General features: G+C 49.4%; 1 protein-coding gene across 1 annotated transcript in view; it reads right to left on the bottom strand.

The window, feature by feature from the left end:
- Adcy1 (adenylate cyclase 1) overlaps nucleotides 1–18,197 on the bottom strand; it is a 118,326-nt gene that overhangs the window by 97,626 nt on the left and 2,503 nt on the right. The window contains exon 2 of the mRNA XM_031339480.1: nucleotides 5,228–5,377. Coding sequence (XP_031195340.1) covers nucleotides 5,228–5,377 — 150 coding nt within the window. The remainder of the gene's footprint in view (nucleotides 1–5,227; nucleotides 5,378–18,197) is intronic.

The raw sequence follows: 18,197 nt of genomic DNA on the forward strand, positions 1-18,197 counted from the left end.
CTCTCTCTCTCTCTCTCTCTCTCTCTTTCTCTCTCTCTCTCTGTGTGTGTGTGTGTGTGTGTGTGTGCTGACACACACATACACACACACACACACACACACACACACACACATACACACACACACACACACTCCTCAAAGAGGATTCAGAGAAGACAGAAATAGCTCCTAGCACATTCTTCCATGCAGGGCCAAAGCTTTCCAAAGATGCTGCTTCTCTGCTGAAGACTAAAGGGCATTGTCACTGGGGAGTTGGAATGTTGCAGAATGAGAGCCAAAATTACCCTGGGCTATCTGGTTCTTTAGAGAAACAGCAACTTACCTTTAACCTACGTCTATTGCCTAAAATTCTCATGATGGTTGGGTAAACATCTCAGAAGGAGTGCAAAGTTTAAGCAAGCTAAGAGCACTCCAGTTAAGATGTCCCCATGTGGCTGTTGCCTGCCTACCTGAGACTGTTCACAATCGTACTTTTTTAATTCACTGACTTACAATTCTCTGTTGTTTTATGGCTACACAAGTGCATGTAAATTCTTTCATGACGAAGCATGTCTGTCCATATTAAATCCCATCTTGGCCTTGGTCATTTATCTTTGCTTCAAAATAAACTGCTTTCATACTTTCTTTAAAGCAGAATGAACCACATTCTGCTGATTCGGGTGATGGAGGCCTCGCACCCTAAAATAACGTGAGGAGCCTAGCTTGATAGCATCAGCAGAAAAAACGTCTCGGCCCGCCTCAGACAACACAGGTTCCCATCAGCTGCGTTTAACAGTCCTACTTCATGAGGCTGGGGCAAAAAGCACAGTCTAAGTAGGTACTGGATACTTTAGTGGTCCCACATGGCAAATTCTCATGGGGCACCACCACCCAGGCCACTCGAGATTTGCACAGTGGCAGGGGCAGCATGCACTGCCAGCACAGGAGAAAGTAACTGAGCTTGCCTAAGAGCAGCTATGGCGACAGGATCAAGGTGACTAATCTGAAGACAGTGGAAAAGGAATGAGCCCACAGTACAGCCCTGAGCAACTGTGTGGGTCGTGGTCACTAACGTCTCTGTGATTTCTGTCTGTTCCACAAGTCCCTGAGACAAAATGGGGGGCAGGGAGGGAGTAAGCCAACGGGAGGACAGTCACACAGAGGTTTGTGTTTTAGAACAGTAGCCCAGCACTCTGCCCTTTATAGAGCCAGATGGTCAAGATGGACCACAGACACACATGCTCTTTCTGGTGGCCGCAGACACACAGCATATCTGGCAGCCACAGGCCACATGGTCTTTTGAATGCAACACCTGCTTTGAGAGCAGAGCCCAATCTTCTCCTTGCCAGGCACCCTCAGTTACAGACTCTACCCCAGGGAAGAAGGAAATTAAGTTCTCTAAACCCCTGGTAGTTAACCCTGCTGCATCCCAAAGCTTGCCTAGGCACCGACACCTCACCCATTCCATGTCTCCATGTCTCCTGCCTATGCCAGCGACCTTGCTGTCTGGCCCTCGTGGTTGCCATGGTGCAAGACCCTCCCCCAAGCAGTGGTTCACGACCAGTTCAGCCTCCTGTTCTACTATGAGCGGAGGACACAGGAGGTCTTGAGACACTGTACCCACTGCAGTGCCTCACTGGTGTCTCTGCCTATGCTCCATCCCTGAAGCTCCATCAGCTCAGACCTTCTGAACAACATTTTACCATTTCCTACAGATGATACAGAACACCCCCACCCCCGCACCAGGATTCCCTACTAGAGCCACGTTGTAAGCCTGGAGTTCACAATCAATGTAAGCTCCAAGTCCCAAGGACTGGCAAAGCCTGCTAATTGAAGTCCCCTGGGGTGGCTGATGGGGTGGCCCTAGAACACCCAGGGTACCAGTGCCTCAGGGTAGACTATAATCAGGTACTACTTAAAGAAATAAAGGTGCATCCCACTGAGAAAAACACTCCAGGCAATGTCAAGTTCACACTGCTATCACAGTAAGGAAATACTTGAAATCTGGACGACTGCTTGAAGAAAGGGCTTCTTAAAACACAGAGTCTAAATTCCAGTGGTAGAGACCGCTGGAGCAAGGCACAAAGAGCAATCCACTCAAGGCACAACATGTATGCCTGTACCTAAGCAAAATGTCAAGGCACAGCACAGAAAATGAGGGTCTATAGATGAAGTTGCAACTGTGTCATTAAAGAATATACATGGCACTATTAATGATACTCTGCTATGCTCGCAGACAGGAGTCTAGCATGGATGTCCTCTGAGAGGCTCCACCCAGCAGCTGAATCAGATGGATGCAGAGACCCACAGCCAAACAGTGGATGGAGCTTGGGGAAGCGTTGGCAAAGGATTGAGGGCCCCAAGACGATAGGTACTCCAAAGGAAGACCAAGAGTCAACTAACCTGGACCCTTGAGGCTCTCAGAGGCGGAACCACTAATCAAAGAGCACACATGGGCTAGACCTAGGCTTCTCTGCACATATGTAGCAGATGTACAGCTTGGTCTCTATGTGAGTCCCACATAACTGGAGGAGGGGCTACCCCAAAAGCTGTTGCCTATCTGTGGAAGATGTTCTTCTAGCTAGGCTGCCTTGTCTGGCCTCAGTGGGAGAAGATGCATCCAGCCCTGCAGAGACTTGATATGCCATGGTCGGGGGATAAATACCAAGAAGAGAAGAGTGTGAGGAAGGATTGTAGGAGAGGGTGACTGGGAGGGGACAGTGAATGGGATTTAAAGTGAATATGTAAAAAAATTAAATTAAATTATTAAAAAGATCACGCATGAAGACGAACCCTTAGAAGTGAATGGCATTAACCCGGTTAAAGAGGTTGATGACACTACCCGATGGAAATGTCCTTCTTAAGAACCCAGGTTCCACAGGCACTGAACTCCTTTCCCCTCATCTGCCTTCCTCATCCATAGAGCTGGAATCAGCCTTGTTCTCAGGGCTGCTGCAAAACCAACAGAGGTGATGCTCAAGCAACGATGACACAGAAGCTTAACACAGCACCAGTCCCAAGAGCCAAGTCAGGGAAGCAGCCAAGGTGACTACCAGTGGCTGAAGGGATCAAGAATATGACTATTATTCAGCCATGGGAAAGAACACAATCATGCCATCTGCAAAAGGAACAGAACCAGGGAAGGCACTGGGTCAGGCTAAATAAACCAGCACTAGACCCTGGAAGACTATATACACTGTATGTTCGATCTCTCTCATGAATAGAAGCTAAGACAAGCCAACATGAATGCAGAATGGTGTCGGCCAGAGGGTGGGAGGTGGGTTACTGATGGAGCTTGGGAAATAGGTGCCAAAACACAGTGGGATGAGAGGAGTTTTGGCGTTCCTAGCATAGTGGAGTGACGACTTCACAACCTACTGCATATTTTATGAAAACATAGAAGAGAGAAGTGCTGGGACTTTGAGATAAAGAAATGGCCAGGAAAGAAATGCTAACTGTCGTGACTTTGACTGGTGCATCCTGCATGTGCTCATGGCAATATCACACTGCAACCCCTTACATTGCCATACCAAATTAATACAGATTGATCAAGATATAATTAAATATCTTCATAAGATAAATAACCTTTGTAGCCATGAGGAAAAAAAATATGAAAGGAAAAATGCTGGGAAGCAAGGTGATCAGTAGAAAAGGCAGCAAACATAAGAGGGAAATGAAATCGGACCAAAGCAGATGATGTAGGAAAACACTGACCAGAAGATGAAAGTGAGAGTCAACCAGAGAGAACCAAGGGGCTCCTTAAGAAACACACGCAAACATGCCTAGTTCAGGAACATACCCAAGTGTGGCCCACAGAAAAGCCTACAGCTTCAACCCTGCAGCATGCCTATAGGGAAACAAGAAGATTTCCAGAAGATCCACTTCCCAACCATGTGAGGTAATGAAGCCAAGCACAAGCTAGGTGCTGTATTGCTTGAGTACATTTCCAACATTTGAGGGGCTGAGGCATGAGTCTCAAGAGCTCAAGGCCAGCTTGGGCTACATAGCAAGGTCCTGTGTCAAAAAAAAAAAAAATCAAAAAGCTACACACATAGTGGTATTGGAAATACCTATGGTGACTCTAGAGGCCAAGGAGAAACCCTCTGGAGATGTCTGGATCACATATTTACATATACAGTATACAACACACACATTATAGATGGACATGGACACAAATATGCCTATACATGGATATCCACACCAACACATGTACACATACAGACATTCCTATAGTTCCATGTGTGCCAAGGTGTATACAAATGTATATGTATCCACATATGCATTTCCACAGGCATGAGCACACCCATGCACACAAACATTGCCCTCCATATGCTGATCCACATGACATACACTCATTAGCACACATGTGATCTAAAAATACATATGCAATTTATTCTTCAATTATATCCAACCTTTGCTAGAAATACTAGATTTCATTACAGTGTCAGACATGAGAAGAAATGTTTTAAAATTAACGTGGGTGTAATAATATCTTTTATTTATGAGGAAATTTTTAAAAACAGTTGAGAAATGGATATTCTGTCCTATAGCCTGGACAACCACTATGAGGTATACAGAGTACCTGTGAGCCCCAAAATGAAAGAAGATTCTGGATTCTTCTGGTAAAGGAACCCATGATGTACCAGGCTTCACTTTTAGATTTCCTTGAGTCACCTTTTCTTAGCTCACCCAGTGGGCCAAGTTTCCTCCCTACACCAGACAAGGACACACAGACGGCAAGCCATAGTGGGACAATGGGACTGATGTTCCTGCTGGCCAACTGCATCTACAGAATAGGGTGACAAGTCACACTGCCTCAGCAGACCACTGCAAAGGAGGGTTCTCAGGATAAGGAAGTTGAATGCTGGAGACCAGGCCAGCTGCACGTTTATGTTCAGCTAAGTTATGCCAGGACTCCCTCCTCCCAAGCCTGGGTAAACCCACTACAGGTGCATCAGAAAGATGAGACGCCCACATGCCACCCACAACTATCCACAGCCTACAAGCAGCTCAGCTCCTTCAGAGACTCAAGCCCAGGCTGTCTGCTCATCAGATTCCTCTCTCTTTCCCAGGTACTACCACGGAGCATTGAGCATTGCAGGCCTGCCATTAGAACAGACTGAGACTCAGAAGAGAAGAAGGCCTATCACAACAATGACTGCCCTTTATTAGATAATACACATATCAAATTTCAGCTAGGAGAGGGGCAGAGCTGGGCAAAGGGCCACGGTGTACTGAACACACTGACCTGCTTCTCATTCTCATCCTCCAGCCTCAGCCGGTCCTCAATGCAGTTTCGAGCCTGCAGGAAAGCCTTCCTCTGGGAGCGCTCTGTCAAGATCCGCACGAAGACACCATACATGTTCACACTGAAGAAGAGCAGGGCATTGGCACCAAGCTGTAGGGAGAGAACGGGTGCAGATGTAGGGTCCGTCCGGGCTAGTCTGGTGCTGGAGGGCCTGGGCCACCATGGAAGCCCACAGAGGCCCTCCAATAATCCCTCAGCTAGCTCCAAACTCACAGTCACCCAGGGATATCTATGCACTGCCCAGACAGACCCACAGTGAAGCAGAGCAGGAGGCACATGGGGCAGAAACACACCTCTGCCCACAACAACAGACAGCAATGTTCCAGCATGTCAGGGATTGAGGGGCAGCTCCATCAAGGCTAAATTTTACCCCTCCCAATTTTACATGTTTTTTATTGATCATGTTTATACTTGATCTTGGAAGACCTCAGAGCCTAACTATATTTAAAGACAGATCCTTAAAAGCAATAATTAAGGTAAAATGAGATCATTAGTATGAGTCCCAATTCAGCCAGCCCTGCCCCCACCTTGACCGTAGATCTTAGCCTCCAGAGATGTGAGAACATAGGTTTCTGTTATATGAACCACCATCCCCTACACACACACACACACACACACACACACACACACACACACACACACTGTGGCACTCTGCTATGATAGTCCCACCACAACAATACATCTACTGCCTAAGAATATGAAATGGCTGCTTTCAGTACTACATGGAACATGCTAGTAAGATTCAATGGAGATAACTTGGCAAAAATGGAACTCAAGTCATTGATTTGGGCACAAAGTAAACTACCACATAAGAAGACCCTGCTCTGTAATCAACTCCTTCCACAGTAACAGCCAGGCTGAGGAGGGGCCTGAGGGGAGCTCAGATTCTTATGCCTTCTTTGAAGGCCAGAGGGACACTACCAGTTTGGTTAGCTAGGAGCTCAGGAATACAGCGTGTGCCCCCAACCCAGCTCTAGTCAAGATCCCACAGAACCAGAAGACGATGCAAACTGGCAGTGGCCAAAGAACTCAAGTCAGACCCCAGACATCAGCCTTGCCTACTTCCCCCAAAGGTCTCTTCCCCTGACCTGTCCCAGTGCCGAGCAGACCACAGGACCAGAGTTGGACAGAGATGTTTGTTTTGAACCACAGAGGAGCATGCTAGCCCTTACAGCAGGGGATGCCTACCCAACCCAAGGTGATATGGGTCTGTCAGTTGCTAATGTGTACAACTTCTACCTGATTAAACCCAGCATTTTTACCTCTTCATGAGGGAGGAGGAGGATGCAGGCTTAGAATGCTACCATTCCTCATTGATTACCCTCAAGGAGTCCAGCCATGGCTGTACCATCCTCTACACACACAGAACAAGGGCAAAGGCTAGTGTAAATGTCTCCTGACAGCTGCTGGGAGACTGCAGAGATGTCCTGACCAGGAAGGGTTACAGTAGATTCGACTGGGTCTGAGACAGCCTTGGGTCCTGAAAGCTGACCTGGGAATAGGTGGGAGATCCAGCCTGGGACACCATAGAGGACAGATTGGGGCAGCAGAGAAGGATCTGGGCATCTTCAAACTGAGGTTGTGTGAAAAGAACTCTTCCAAAGTAATTCAAAATGAGGACAAGAAGTTGAGACTGTCTTAAAGCATCCAGGTCTCACGAGTGACCTTAACCTTGACTTGATGTACAAGCACGAGCAAGCCTGACAGTGGGTTGTCCGTGGCAAATGCCTTACTAATGAAAATGAGAGCGTGAGTCCAAGCACAGGAAGCAGCAGTTAATTTACAGCTGTGTTGCTGGCACCTTCTGGTGGGGTGTACCAAATAAGGTAATGGTGAGACTGTAACCAGACAAGTTCTTTAATCTGCTTTTGCAATCATCCTCTAATTACTTACACCCTTGCTTTGTCATCAAACATGAAATCCCTTCTGGTTTGGTACCTCTAACTTCATGAATTTCATCTGTCATAAATAAAGTTTTGTATCTCAAAGCCATAAACCAGTGGTGGTCATAGGTACTCTAGAAACATATTAGAGAGAGCATCTCACTGTGACCCTGACCTCACCATGTGATCCTGAGAATCTCACTGTGACCCTAACATCACAGAATTCACTAAAGATAAGAACAAGAGTGTCCTCTGTGTCCTCAGTAGCTATACTCAAGCCCAACCCCGCTGTGCGTTACTTCCTCTTGGCACCTACTCATCCCCTGGGAGATTCACTGGGCCATGTGCTTAGTAATACAGGCTATTCCAACAGCATCACTGTGACTCTTCCAACTCACAGGAAGTCGGGTAAATCACTCAACTAGAGGAAAACACATTAAGTACAAGGAGTGACTTCCCAGACCAGGAGTTGTGGGAGGGTACATGATACAAACAGCAAAGACAACCAATGTCACCAACTTCCCGAGGGAGGGGGTGGTAGAGCTCTCTGGAAAGCGCTTAAGGTGGTAAACAATGGTACAGGACTCAGCTCAAGGGCCAGGTCTGCTGTTTCTAGGGCTCACAAAACCCTGAGCAAGGCCTGCCAATATCTATCAAACCCTCTCCTCCTCCTCCTCTTCCTCTTTTTCCTCCCTCTCCTCTTCCTCTTCCTCTTCCTCTTCTTCCTCTTCCTCCTCTTCCTCTTCCTCCTCCTTCTCTTTTTCTTCCTCCTCTTCTCTTTCCTCCTCCTCCTCTTCTTCCTCCTCTTCCTCTTCTTCCTCTTCTTCCTCCTCCTCTTCCTCTTACTCTTCCTCCTCCTCCTCTTCTTCCTCCTCTTCCTCCTCCTCCTCTTCCTCTTCTTCCTCCTCTTCCTCCTCTTCTTCCTCCTCCTCTTCCTCTTCCTCCTCCTCCTCTTCTTCTTCCTCCTTCTCTTCCTCTTCCTCCTCCTCTTCCTCCTCCTCCTCATCTTCCTCCTCTTCCTTCTCATCTTCCTCTTCCTCATCTTCCTCCTCTTCTTCCTCATCTTCCTCTTCTTCCTCCTCTTCCTTCTCCTCCTCCTCTTACATCCCATCTGAGGTTTCCCCTCACTCCTCTCCCCCTAGTCCCTGCTCCCACTTCCCTGTTCTCTCCATCCACTCCTCACCCTTTTCTCCTCAGAAAAGGGCAGGCCTCCCATGGTCATCAACTATCCATGGCATATCAAGTTGCAGTAAGACTAGCCACCTCTTCTATTGAGGCTTGATGAGGCAAGCAATAAGAAGAAAGGCTCCCAAAAGCAAGCAACAGAGTCAGAGACAGCCCCTGCTCCCACTGTTAGGAGTCCTGCAAAAAGACAAAGCTACACAACTGTCTATCAAACCTTCTAAAGCCACTGAACACTGAGTCGCAAATGCAAAACTGGAACCCCAGGCTCAAGGCTATAGTAACATCTCTGGATCTGGATACTGGGTAGACAGAACATGAAAGTCCACAGCACACACTGGTTTGGACATCATAGCCATTACAAAGATGACCCTGTAGGAGATGCTCAGAGTCACAAGATAGATGGTACAGTGTCACCCTCCCCTTGTCCTCAAGACAGGACAAGAGCCAAAGCTGAGGTTTGAGGGACCAGGCAGATGGGCCTGAATGATAACAGCATCTTTCAGGACAATGTGGGGGATTGGGCACCAATGGGACACGTGACTAACCCCTGACCATCAGGGGAACTTGCAATAGGCCAAGGCCAGAGGAAGAGCCATGCTATCTGCTGAGCTAGTAAGCCCAAGGGAAGGGCCTGCCAAGAGGCTGCCACCACTCCCTTTCCCCCAACACCCCAAGACAGGGTTTCTCTGTATAGCCCAGGCTGTCCTGGAACTCACTCTGTAGACCAGGCTGGCCTTGAACTCAGAAATTCGCCTGCCTCTGCCTCCCAAGTGCTGGGATTAAAGGTGTGCGCCACCACCGCCCAGCTAGACACCACTCCTTAAAGTAAAAACTACAAGTAAAGCTTCCCTTCTGAGATCTGTCCACATCGTGTCTTCTTTTCTCCCATGACGTCCACTAGGAACACGTAAGCTCAGATTAAGGGTGTGTGACTGAGAGTGGGTGGAAGAGGTGAAAGCCAGTTCATTCACTTGTCAGGTGCTAGGCCTCACGGACCACCCCTTCCTCCCTAACCACATCAGAGCCCTTGTCCACAGCAGGGGAAGACTGTGAGAATGAGCTGGCTACCCATCTCTCTCACAGCACAGGGGCATCCCTGGGAGATCCCTGGCTTCTCACCATCAGAAGTGAGAAGCTCCCCTCTCCATGATCACTAGCTAAAAATCTGCCTGCTCTGGAAGAGAAGTATGCCCAACTACCCTTAGGACATCTGGAAGGCAGCACCATCGGGGAAGTCAAAATTTTACAAGACGCTACAGTTCTTCCTGCCAGCCACCAAGGGAAGGAGATCAGTGGGTCTGACTGCCCCATGGAGAAGATGTGTGGAGAAGGGCTTATAAGGGGGAAAGTGACTCCTCAGGAAGACTAAGGGACATCTGCTAAATGCCTCTCACCTGCCTAGGCCTGGCCCACCTAGCTAGCCCTAGAACCCCACCCCCATTCCTCTTATTGGACAGTGATACAATTGCATTCACCTGCTGACACAAACTCACCACCTACGCTATCCATGGGGTCAGTGATTCTCAGTTCTCCCCATGAAGCTTTCTCAACCTCTGTCCAAAGGGGCATTTGGACCGAAGAGACACATTGCCCAGTGTATGGAACTGGCAATATGGCTGAATAATTCCTCATAATGGTAAGAGGGAAGTGGCTTACAATCATTGTGAGATTATTACAGACAGGGCTACGGAATCTTTTCAGCAGGGGTGGGGTGCTGGTTCCCATCCCACCTCCACACTCCCTGAAGGCATCCGGACCCACTGTCACTGCCCATGTTGACCTTGTGGCCACTGCAGCCAAGCAGACTGAGAAGCCAAGGCTTCCGGCCTCAGGTCTCAGTGTATTCTCTCTGGCCTTCTACCCAGTCACATTCTAATCCTTTTAAATTAGCCCTTTTCTCCTCTTCACTTGTAGATATTTTTTGTTTTCCCTTCTGATCCCTTCCGAGATTCTGTCTGTAGATTCGGCCTCTGTCTCAAATCCTGTGTGGCAAGGATGGGTGCTATACCCGAGACCTCTCAGCTATTCTTGTTTCCAAAGCCCCAATCTCTCTATACACATATGAAAATTCCACACCAAATACAGCCATCATGCTAATCTCATGGGATGTCATGAAATATTCCTCATGAACTCCGCCCAGTCAGGCAGAAGGTCGGCACATGGCACAGCACAGCCAGCTGGGTCTGTGAGAACAGGGCCAGCTCTTATAAGTGCTCCACATTCTCCCTGCATCCACAACTCACTGTGTGCCACTGACCCCATTCTTCAGACAGACACAATGAGGGCAAGGAAGAAGACAGGGTTTCCCAGGTGCTGCAGCATGTGCACAATCCCCTGCATCAGCCCCTACCTGAATAATACCCCAGTGATGGGGGTAGACCCTGCATCTGAATCGGTATTTACCCCCACAGAAATCATAACCAAATTAACTGCAAGGAACCAGTCATCTCCCTGTTAAGATGCAGAGCGTGCTGGCACCAGACCCTGAAGATCCACTGCAAATAAGTTCAGAAGGATTCATAGCCCCTGGTTGAATCCAGAGAAGAGGATCTCCCAGGAACCCAGAATCCCTCAAAGCCACAGATGCAGCAGGTTCCAGGAAAGAAAGGGACCAGGATCGATCGGCATCTGCTTGCCCAGCGTGCTCAAAACATCACAGCCAGCTCCCTCAGCACAGGAAGGGGTTATGTGTGGGCAAAGGGGGAGTCGGGGTTGTCCATGGAGGAACACAATAGACTTGGAGGTATCAGGATGAACCAGGCTTAACTCAGAAACAGATGGGCTCAAATACAATATTTACAGGAATGTTCATTCTTGCAAATCTGTTAGCACTGATGACAGAAACAACAAGGGGACCCGGAGCTCAGGCGGTGGCCTCAAACGAGAACCTCTGAGGAAAACCAAGGCTCAGCCAGGTGTGGTGATACACCTGTAATCCCAGGAGACTGAGGCAGGAGGATGGCAATCCAAGTCTAGCCCAGACTATAGTGAGACCCTATCTCAAACAAGCAGAAAGGATCCCTGGCTGGAAGAGCTGATTCTCAGACTGGGACAGAGCATATATTATGAACGAGTCTGGAGCACTCTTCATGACACAGAGTAAGGAAGAGGCATGAAAACATCACTGGAGATGGTGGGGAGCATATGCCAGAGCACAATGCAAGAGTACACAAAAGGGCTCCAAGCAGCCATATTAGGACCACATGAGCAACAAAACCAAGTGGTATTGAGTTACAAGCCAAGTGTAAAAAGAGTCACGCTGACAGAAATCAATGGCTAACTGAAACAGGATGGCAGCCACGGGCAAGCATTCCCAAACACTCATGGCTACCCTGTGTCTCAGAGGTTAATTCCCTACTCCCCAAAGAAGAGGACGTAGCATCATCTGCCCTCAAAGAGCACAGGAAGGACAAAGAAGACAGAAGAGAGCAACTCAAGGGGGAGGAGTCTCAGCAGCACCTGTCAGTCAGCCCAAAGACATCAGCTTGGCAGTGGCGAGCCACACCCCCACACAGGTGAAGAGCTTACTGTTGAAAACTCAGTACCCCCAAGAGATGAGGAAAGTCATCAGACCTGGATGGGCACTGGACAGCTACTGGAAGGTCACACCTGGGAAAGCCCTGACTCTGACCAACCCCACCCCATCTCAGCACCCTTGAAGATATGGCTGACCCCAACCTGACACCATTATCCCACACTCTCAAGGCACCTGCTTCTTCTCTGTGAGACATACACAGACAATATACAGCCAAGGCCAGGAGCTGTGAGTCCCTTCTCTTGGCCCTCACCTCAGCAATTCCTGTCCCTGAGGCCTCTGGGCCTCCTACCTCTATCCACCCTCGCCACCAGTACAACCTAGGCTGACTAGAACCACTCTCCCTACAACAGATGTGCCTCCCTGCAACACCTTCCCCTCACCCCCCTCCGGACATCTTATGCTCCAGAAAGAGACTTAATAATACTTGACATGCTGGAGGCTAACCTGACCCTGGTCCACCTCCCAGGATCCTGCCCTCTGTGCAGCATGCACAAATGTGCAATGCGTGTCCTGTCATGTGTGCAGCATACGACCCCGGACAGCTCGCCTTCTCAAGATTGCTCCCCCAGCCACAGCCTTGACCTAGAGGCTTTTCTGACCTCTTGATAGAGTTGAGTGGCCCTCTGTCATCCTGTGGTTCCCATATTTATCCTCCTCCCTATTTAGTATGCAAACCTGTCCACTGAATTTGCTCCAGCTGTCAACCTGTGGTGTTCTGGACTGTCCCTGAAGCAAGTACCAAACCCAGGCATCATTCAAACCGTCTGGAGGACAGAGAGTACCACAGGCTCTCTGAGCATGAGCACAGGGCCTTCTCTGGGGAGTGTTCTCTCACATCGGTTTATGGCATCTCTGCCATTTCAGAGAAGGAACTGAACCCACACAGTGCTCCCACACAGACCAAGGCACATTAAGTGGCAAATCCATAGGCAGCCTTCACCTTGTACAGCCGCTCACAGGTGGGGGTTGGGGGGGGGCAGGTCAGTCTCTTGGCTCCTTCTGGGGCCCCTTAGCTAGACACCACCAGTCCCTGCCTATGGGTGTCCACCAGGGTCTGATTGTATGTCACTTTCTTCCAACTGTGCCTGCGTTTCCAACAGCACGCACAAGTGTGTTTTTAAATTAATGTAATTGCTCACTCGCTCTCTGGTTCTGAATTAGTAAACGCTTTAGAATTAGCATCATTTGAAAGAGGACCAACAGAATGCTGATCTTTGCTGGAGATACTGATGGCAATTTAGGAGTCACGGTTCTGGTCTCTTGCTTCTGGGATTGTCTGAATTTTCCATGGTTAAAATAAAAACAAGTTTAAAAACAAGAATATGGTGACTCCCCACAAGCTCCTTCCACCTAGTTTCCCACTCGTGAACCTGTCAGGCCAGGAAATGACTCCCCCCTGGGACTTCAGAGGCATGCCCCTTAGTGTATCCTGTTTAACTCTTTGTACCTCAATACCAAGAGGTTCCCAGGTGAGCTCACAGAAGCTGCACTCACCACCCTCAGAGTACCCTTCTCCCAGCAAGTGGGACCTCTTCTCCTAAATCCCTCAGACCACATCTTCAGATGCCAAGGGAGGCAACAAGGGCTGATTCATTTACCAGCAAGAATGCTGAGGGAAAGGTAGGATGCAAAGGGCCAGAGGTGAGGTTCTAAGTGGCTTGGCAACCAGGGACAGTTCTCACCACAGACAGACACTCCCCACACAGCTCCACACACCCTGCCCAAGGGTCATTAAACAGTGGACATCTAAGCCTTCCAGAGAGGAGGTTTCAATTCACCCACTGGAGCCTCGGACAGTTCTACTTCCAACTTGCCCATCCCCCATGACCGTCTCTATGATGTGGCTGCACCTCCAGCCTCTTTGGACACCAGGACACCAGCAGAAGCCATTAAGAGATAAGATCACAGACGAAGCTCTGGGCTCTGGGCTCTGGTCTTTGGATGAGACCCTACCTGCCATTCAGTGCTCAGAAAATATTTTAAAGTGTATACAAGTGAAGGGGGCGGGGGCCTCAACCAATGAGTCTTAATACATGGTCATTCCATTAGCGTCCCCCCACCCCATACCACAGGGAATACAGCATTAGAGAAAATGCCAAGAAGTTCAAAGGGTGGGGCTTCCCAGCCCTTTCGAGGCTGTGTTGCTTCAGACAGCAACAAGTCACCTTCCCAGGCAGACATGCCTCCCTCCTCTGGGAAGGGCACAAGGAAAGCACGCTAAGCATCCTTGGATTGCCATCACATGTGACCTCAACGCAGCATCCTCATATTGGCAGGTGCCCAGCACACCTCCACCATGACCAATCAGAATTCTCGTGGCATATTTTTCCCTGCAGGAGTAGAATGTTCTGGTGTGGGCTGCCCCTGCTCCTGGTTCGCTCCCATCTGCCACTTTCCAGAGTCTCTTGAACTTGTCTCTGCCCCTCTCCAGGAGACTCGCTCAGCCAAATGTACAGTTAACTTGATAAAGCTGCTTCTCAGGGTTGCATGGTAATTCATGCCCCGTAGATGCCACCCCACAGGAGGTGCTGAGACCCTCTCTGCTGCACTGGCAGGTGGGCAGGGAAGCATCGAAGCATCATACGTAATAATTCTCATGGTAGCCACAGGCTTGGGGCTCTCAACTTGGTTCTGGATCATGCAGGTAGGCAAAGAAAGGGAGACACCCTCCAAAGAATAAAAATACTATATAGGTTTATGAAGAGCACTAAACAGAACAGAGGTCCTGTTGCCTGGGAACAGCACCAAAAGGGCTGTGTGCAGGGTCAAGAGATCAAGTGGGCCATGATGACTGATGGTCTAGTATTGACCTAGGACTGTGATTAAAGTTCAGACAACAGGAAAGTAACCAGGCATTCCAACTCAGTTCCTGCGGTAAACTGGTTGTGTTCCTTGTTCAAGAAGTACATGCCATACCTCACTCAGGGACTGCTGTGTGAGCAAAGATGCCCCTCCTGTCTATTGGCAGCATCACAAGCACTCCAACAAAGCGGAGAAAAAAGCAGCAGGTGATCGAGCGCCACACAAAGCATGTGGCATGGGAGCAAGCAGATAAGCCACTGATGCTAAGAGAAGAGCACTCCAGTGGGGAGCACTGGGGAGCCAGCCAAGCCATGTACTGTGCATAGGTACTGCCTTAGTTGAGGCTACTTCTAAAAGCTGGAGCATCTCTTTCAGAAACACTGTACTATATTTCAGGGCTGTTTTGCATTCTTAGAGTAAAAGATCCACAATGTGTTGCTAGCGTAGAATTTCTCTGTGGAGCTCAGAGGCAGAAGCAGAGACATCAAGGGGCCCTGTCACACCATAGGTGGCTTCCTGTTCACCTGACCAATCTTCCGGAGGCTATCACCTCTTCTTCATATGTACATATGCACACTCAAGCACGGACATATGCACAGACACAAGTATGCATCCCTCTGTGAATATTTCCATAAGTGTGCACCCATGCACACACATACATGAATACGCATTTGAGCGTGCACATCCATGAAGGTGGCCAGATTGGGTGGACACCCACAGGGTCTCTCCAGTTCTGAACAGCATGACTCCAAGCTTTCTTCTTATTCCCAACTAAAAGCAGAGCAAACACCCAACTTAGCCATCAAAGCAGGCCCTCCCTTTCTTCAGTCGGAGGGCAGATCATTCAGGGTCTATGCTGCCTTCAGCCTGCCCTGGACTCCCAGTATCCTCCTAAAACTGGTGTTACAGCACAGCACATAGTAGAAGGGTGGAGCCCCTTAGCAAAAGAACACACAGAAGGTCCGTCCCTGTACAATTGAGAAGCGGGCTGGGAAAGTAGGAGGTTAAAAAGAACAAAGAATCCCAGGAAGGATGATGACAGGAGGGACATGCTGAAGGAGCTACTGCTGTGCGTGCATGGGGAACACAGGACACAAGCCCATGTTGGCCAGGCTTAAGTGGCAGGAGGTCCCACTCCTTTCCTCACTGAGTACTGAGGCCCTGGCTCCCGTCCCTGTGGCACGCTGGCCTCACACAGACACATACAACCTCACTGATTCAGATGATGTCTGACCTTAGACCCCTCACTCTATAATGCAAACCCAGAAGTGACCTGTGGTCATGGAAGTAAGAGTCCAGGAGGGAGGCCCTGACCAATGACTCTGCCCAAGTACTGCTGGGACTCTGCCCACACTACCCTCCTTGGGGCTCCATCTCCCTCCTGTTGATGTATCTAAAGAAAATGCATTTGAACAGTCCCTGTGGTACAAGTGGCCATGAGCATGCACACATGTGGAGAGAGGCATGTTTGGGTGTTCATGTGTGTGTGCAAGAGTACACCCATTCCTGAATGTGTGCACGAAGATGATGTGTATGTGCAGAGGACATGAGGCTCTCATGCAAGTGTGCATGCGTTTGCTGGTGTGTGAGCACAGGTGTACAATTGTGAAAATGAGTGTAAGAGTACATGCTGGGGAGTGCGTATATGCACCAGGTGTCTTCAGTGTGTGATTGTGCATTGATTTGTGTTTGTGCTTCCATGTGAATTTGCACAGGCATAAAGGTGACAGCAAGCTTGGGTGTGGATGGAGGTGTGTTTATGTGGATTTGTAGGTGTGTATATAACATTGTGTGTGTGTGTGTCTACATTAGAACATGAGTGTGTACGTGGGAGAATGTGCCAGGGGGCACATGAAGCATTTGTGTAGGTGCTCGCATGGGAGTGGGTGGGTGTACTTCTGAGTGGGCATGCGTGCTTGCGTGTGAGGGTGAACAGAGGAGAGGCAGCTATGATTCATGTTCCCTCACACTGTAAAGCAGTGTCCTACAGAGCAAGGGTTCTTTCCTTGCCCCACTCAGCTCCTGAGATGAAGACAAGTGCCCCTAGCCAAGAGAACAGTCTCCCCGGGGCCACCCTGATCTTTCTGTCCATGCTGGGGCCTGGGTCCCTGCTCCTTCAACCTCGTCTGCTGCATAGGGGCCTGTCAGGCAAAGTGAAGGCTCAAAGTCCGGGCCACAGGGCCACCACAGCCATATGGCCCGTATGGCCACTCTCTGCTCCTGCCATTGTAGTTGGCAGAAAACAGGCAGAGTGTTCTCTGGTAGCTTTGAAAGCACTGCCAAACAATTCTGGTTCTCAGAGGTAGACAGCAACTACCAGATCACTGGCTTCAAGCAGCCAAAAGTGGCAACATCCATGCCACTGATTCCAAGATGGCTGACAGGACAGGGAACACCTGCCAGGCCCAATCTGCACATGATACTCAGAAAACACAGCTACCTTATATAACTGTAGGATGAATGACTGCTTCCATTGACAGTGGGAGAAACTGAGGCACAGAGCTCATCCTGTACCCCAGCACAGGACTGTGCCAGCCCAGGGAAGTGCTTGGAGACCCTCACAAGCCCACCTTCATCCATCTACGCCAGCACCCGAGCCACTCTGCTCAATGCTCAAAGACACCTGCGCACCCAAGGAGCTCAGCCCTTACCCCTGAGACATCAGAGACGTCACAGGATAAAGTGTGTGGCTGAAGCCATCGAACACCCCAGAGGGTGATGCTGACAGCTTTGATGATAGACAGAAGCAAGAGTGCACATATTCCTTGGCGATCCTAGTTTCCATTGCAGGCAACCTATGGTTAAGAACCAACAGAAACTGAAATCCATTTCCTCCACCCTGATAGGCAGCTTAATTGAAAACACACAATGCACACAAGTGTAATAGAGCTGGGTTACTTCAAAGAGAAGAAAATAATAACAGTAATAACGACTCATCTGAGGCAAGGAAAGAAAAAAGGAAAAAGCAAAGAAGAAAGAAGCAGCACACAGGGCTATGAAAAGCACTGGGTACAGGAGAAAGCTCAGAGCCAGTAGATGGAGGCCTGCCTGCCTCCTCTACTCCAGCCTCAGGAAAGGCAGGGCAGGAGGGGACCACTGTGGGTAGAGGTCTCAAGCCAGTGGTTAGACAAGCCCAGGCCCACTCTTCCCAAGAATCCCCTCCCCTCAATAGCACTCCAAGGAAACGGCCCGCTCTGCTACCTCTACTCCCCCCAAGGCTCTGAGAACCCTTCTGAAGATGAGCTATCATTCTGGAAGGGACATGCTCCCCTGGACAGAGTAAGGAGACCCTCGAGAGCCTACTTCAGCACCCCAGTACAGAGTGTCTGTTTGCTCTGAGCCTCTGCCCTTGACAGGTAGCTAAGGCTGTGGTTCTGAGACTGGAGTGTGCACCTGAGCTGGTGCTTTCACAGGACTCAGCCTCAGCAGGCTGCCACGGAGACCTAACACCCTCAAAGGGCATCCCTCCCTTGTGTATGCAGCATGGGCCACCCCTGCAGCA

This window comes from Mastomys coucha, unplaced genomic scaffold, assembly GCF_008632895.1.
Source record: "Mastomys coucha isolate ucsf_1 unplaced genomic scaffold, UCSF_Mcou_1 pScaffold22, whole genome shotgun sequence".
In the NCBI taxonomy this organism is placed as follows: Eukaryota; Metazoa; Chordata; class Mammalia; order Rodentia; family Muridae; genus Mastomys; species Mastomys coucha.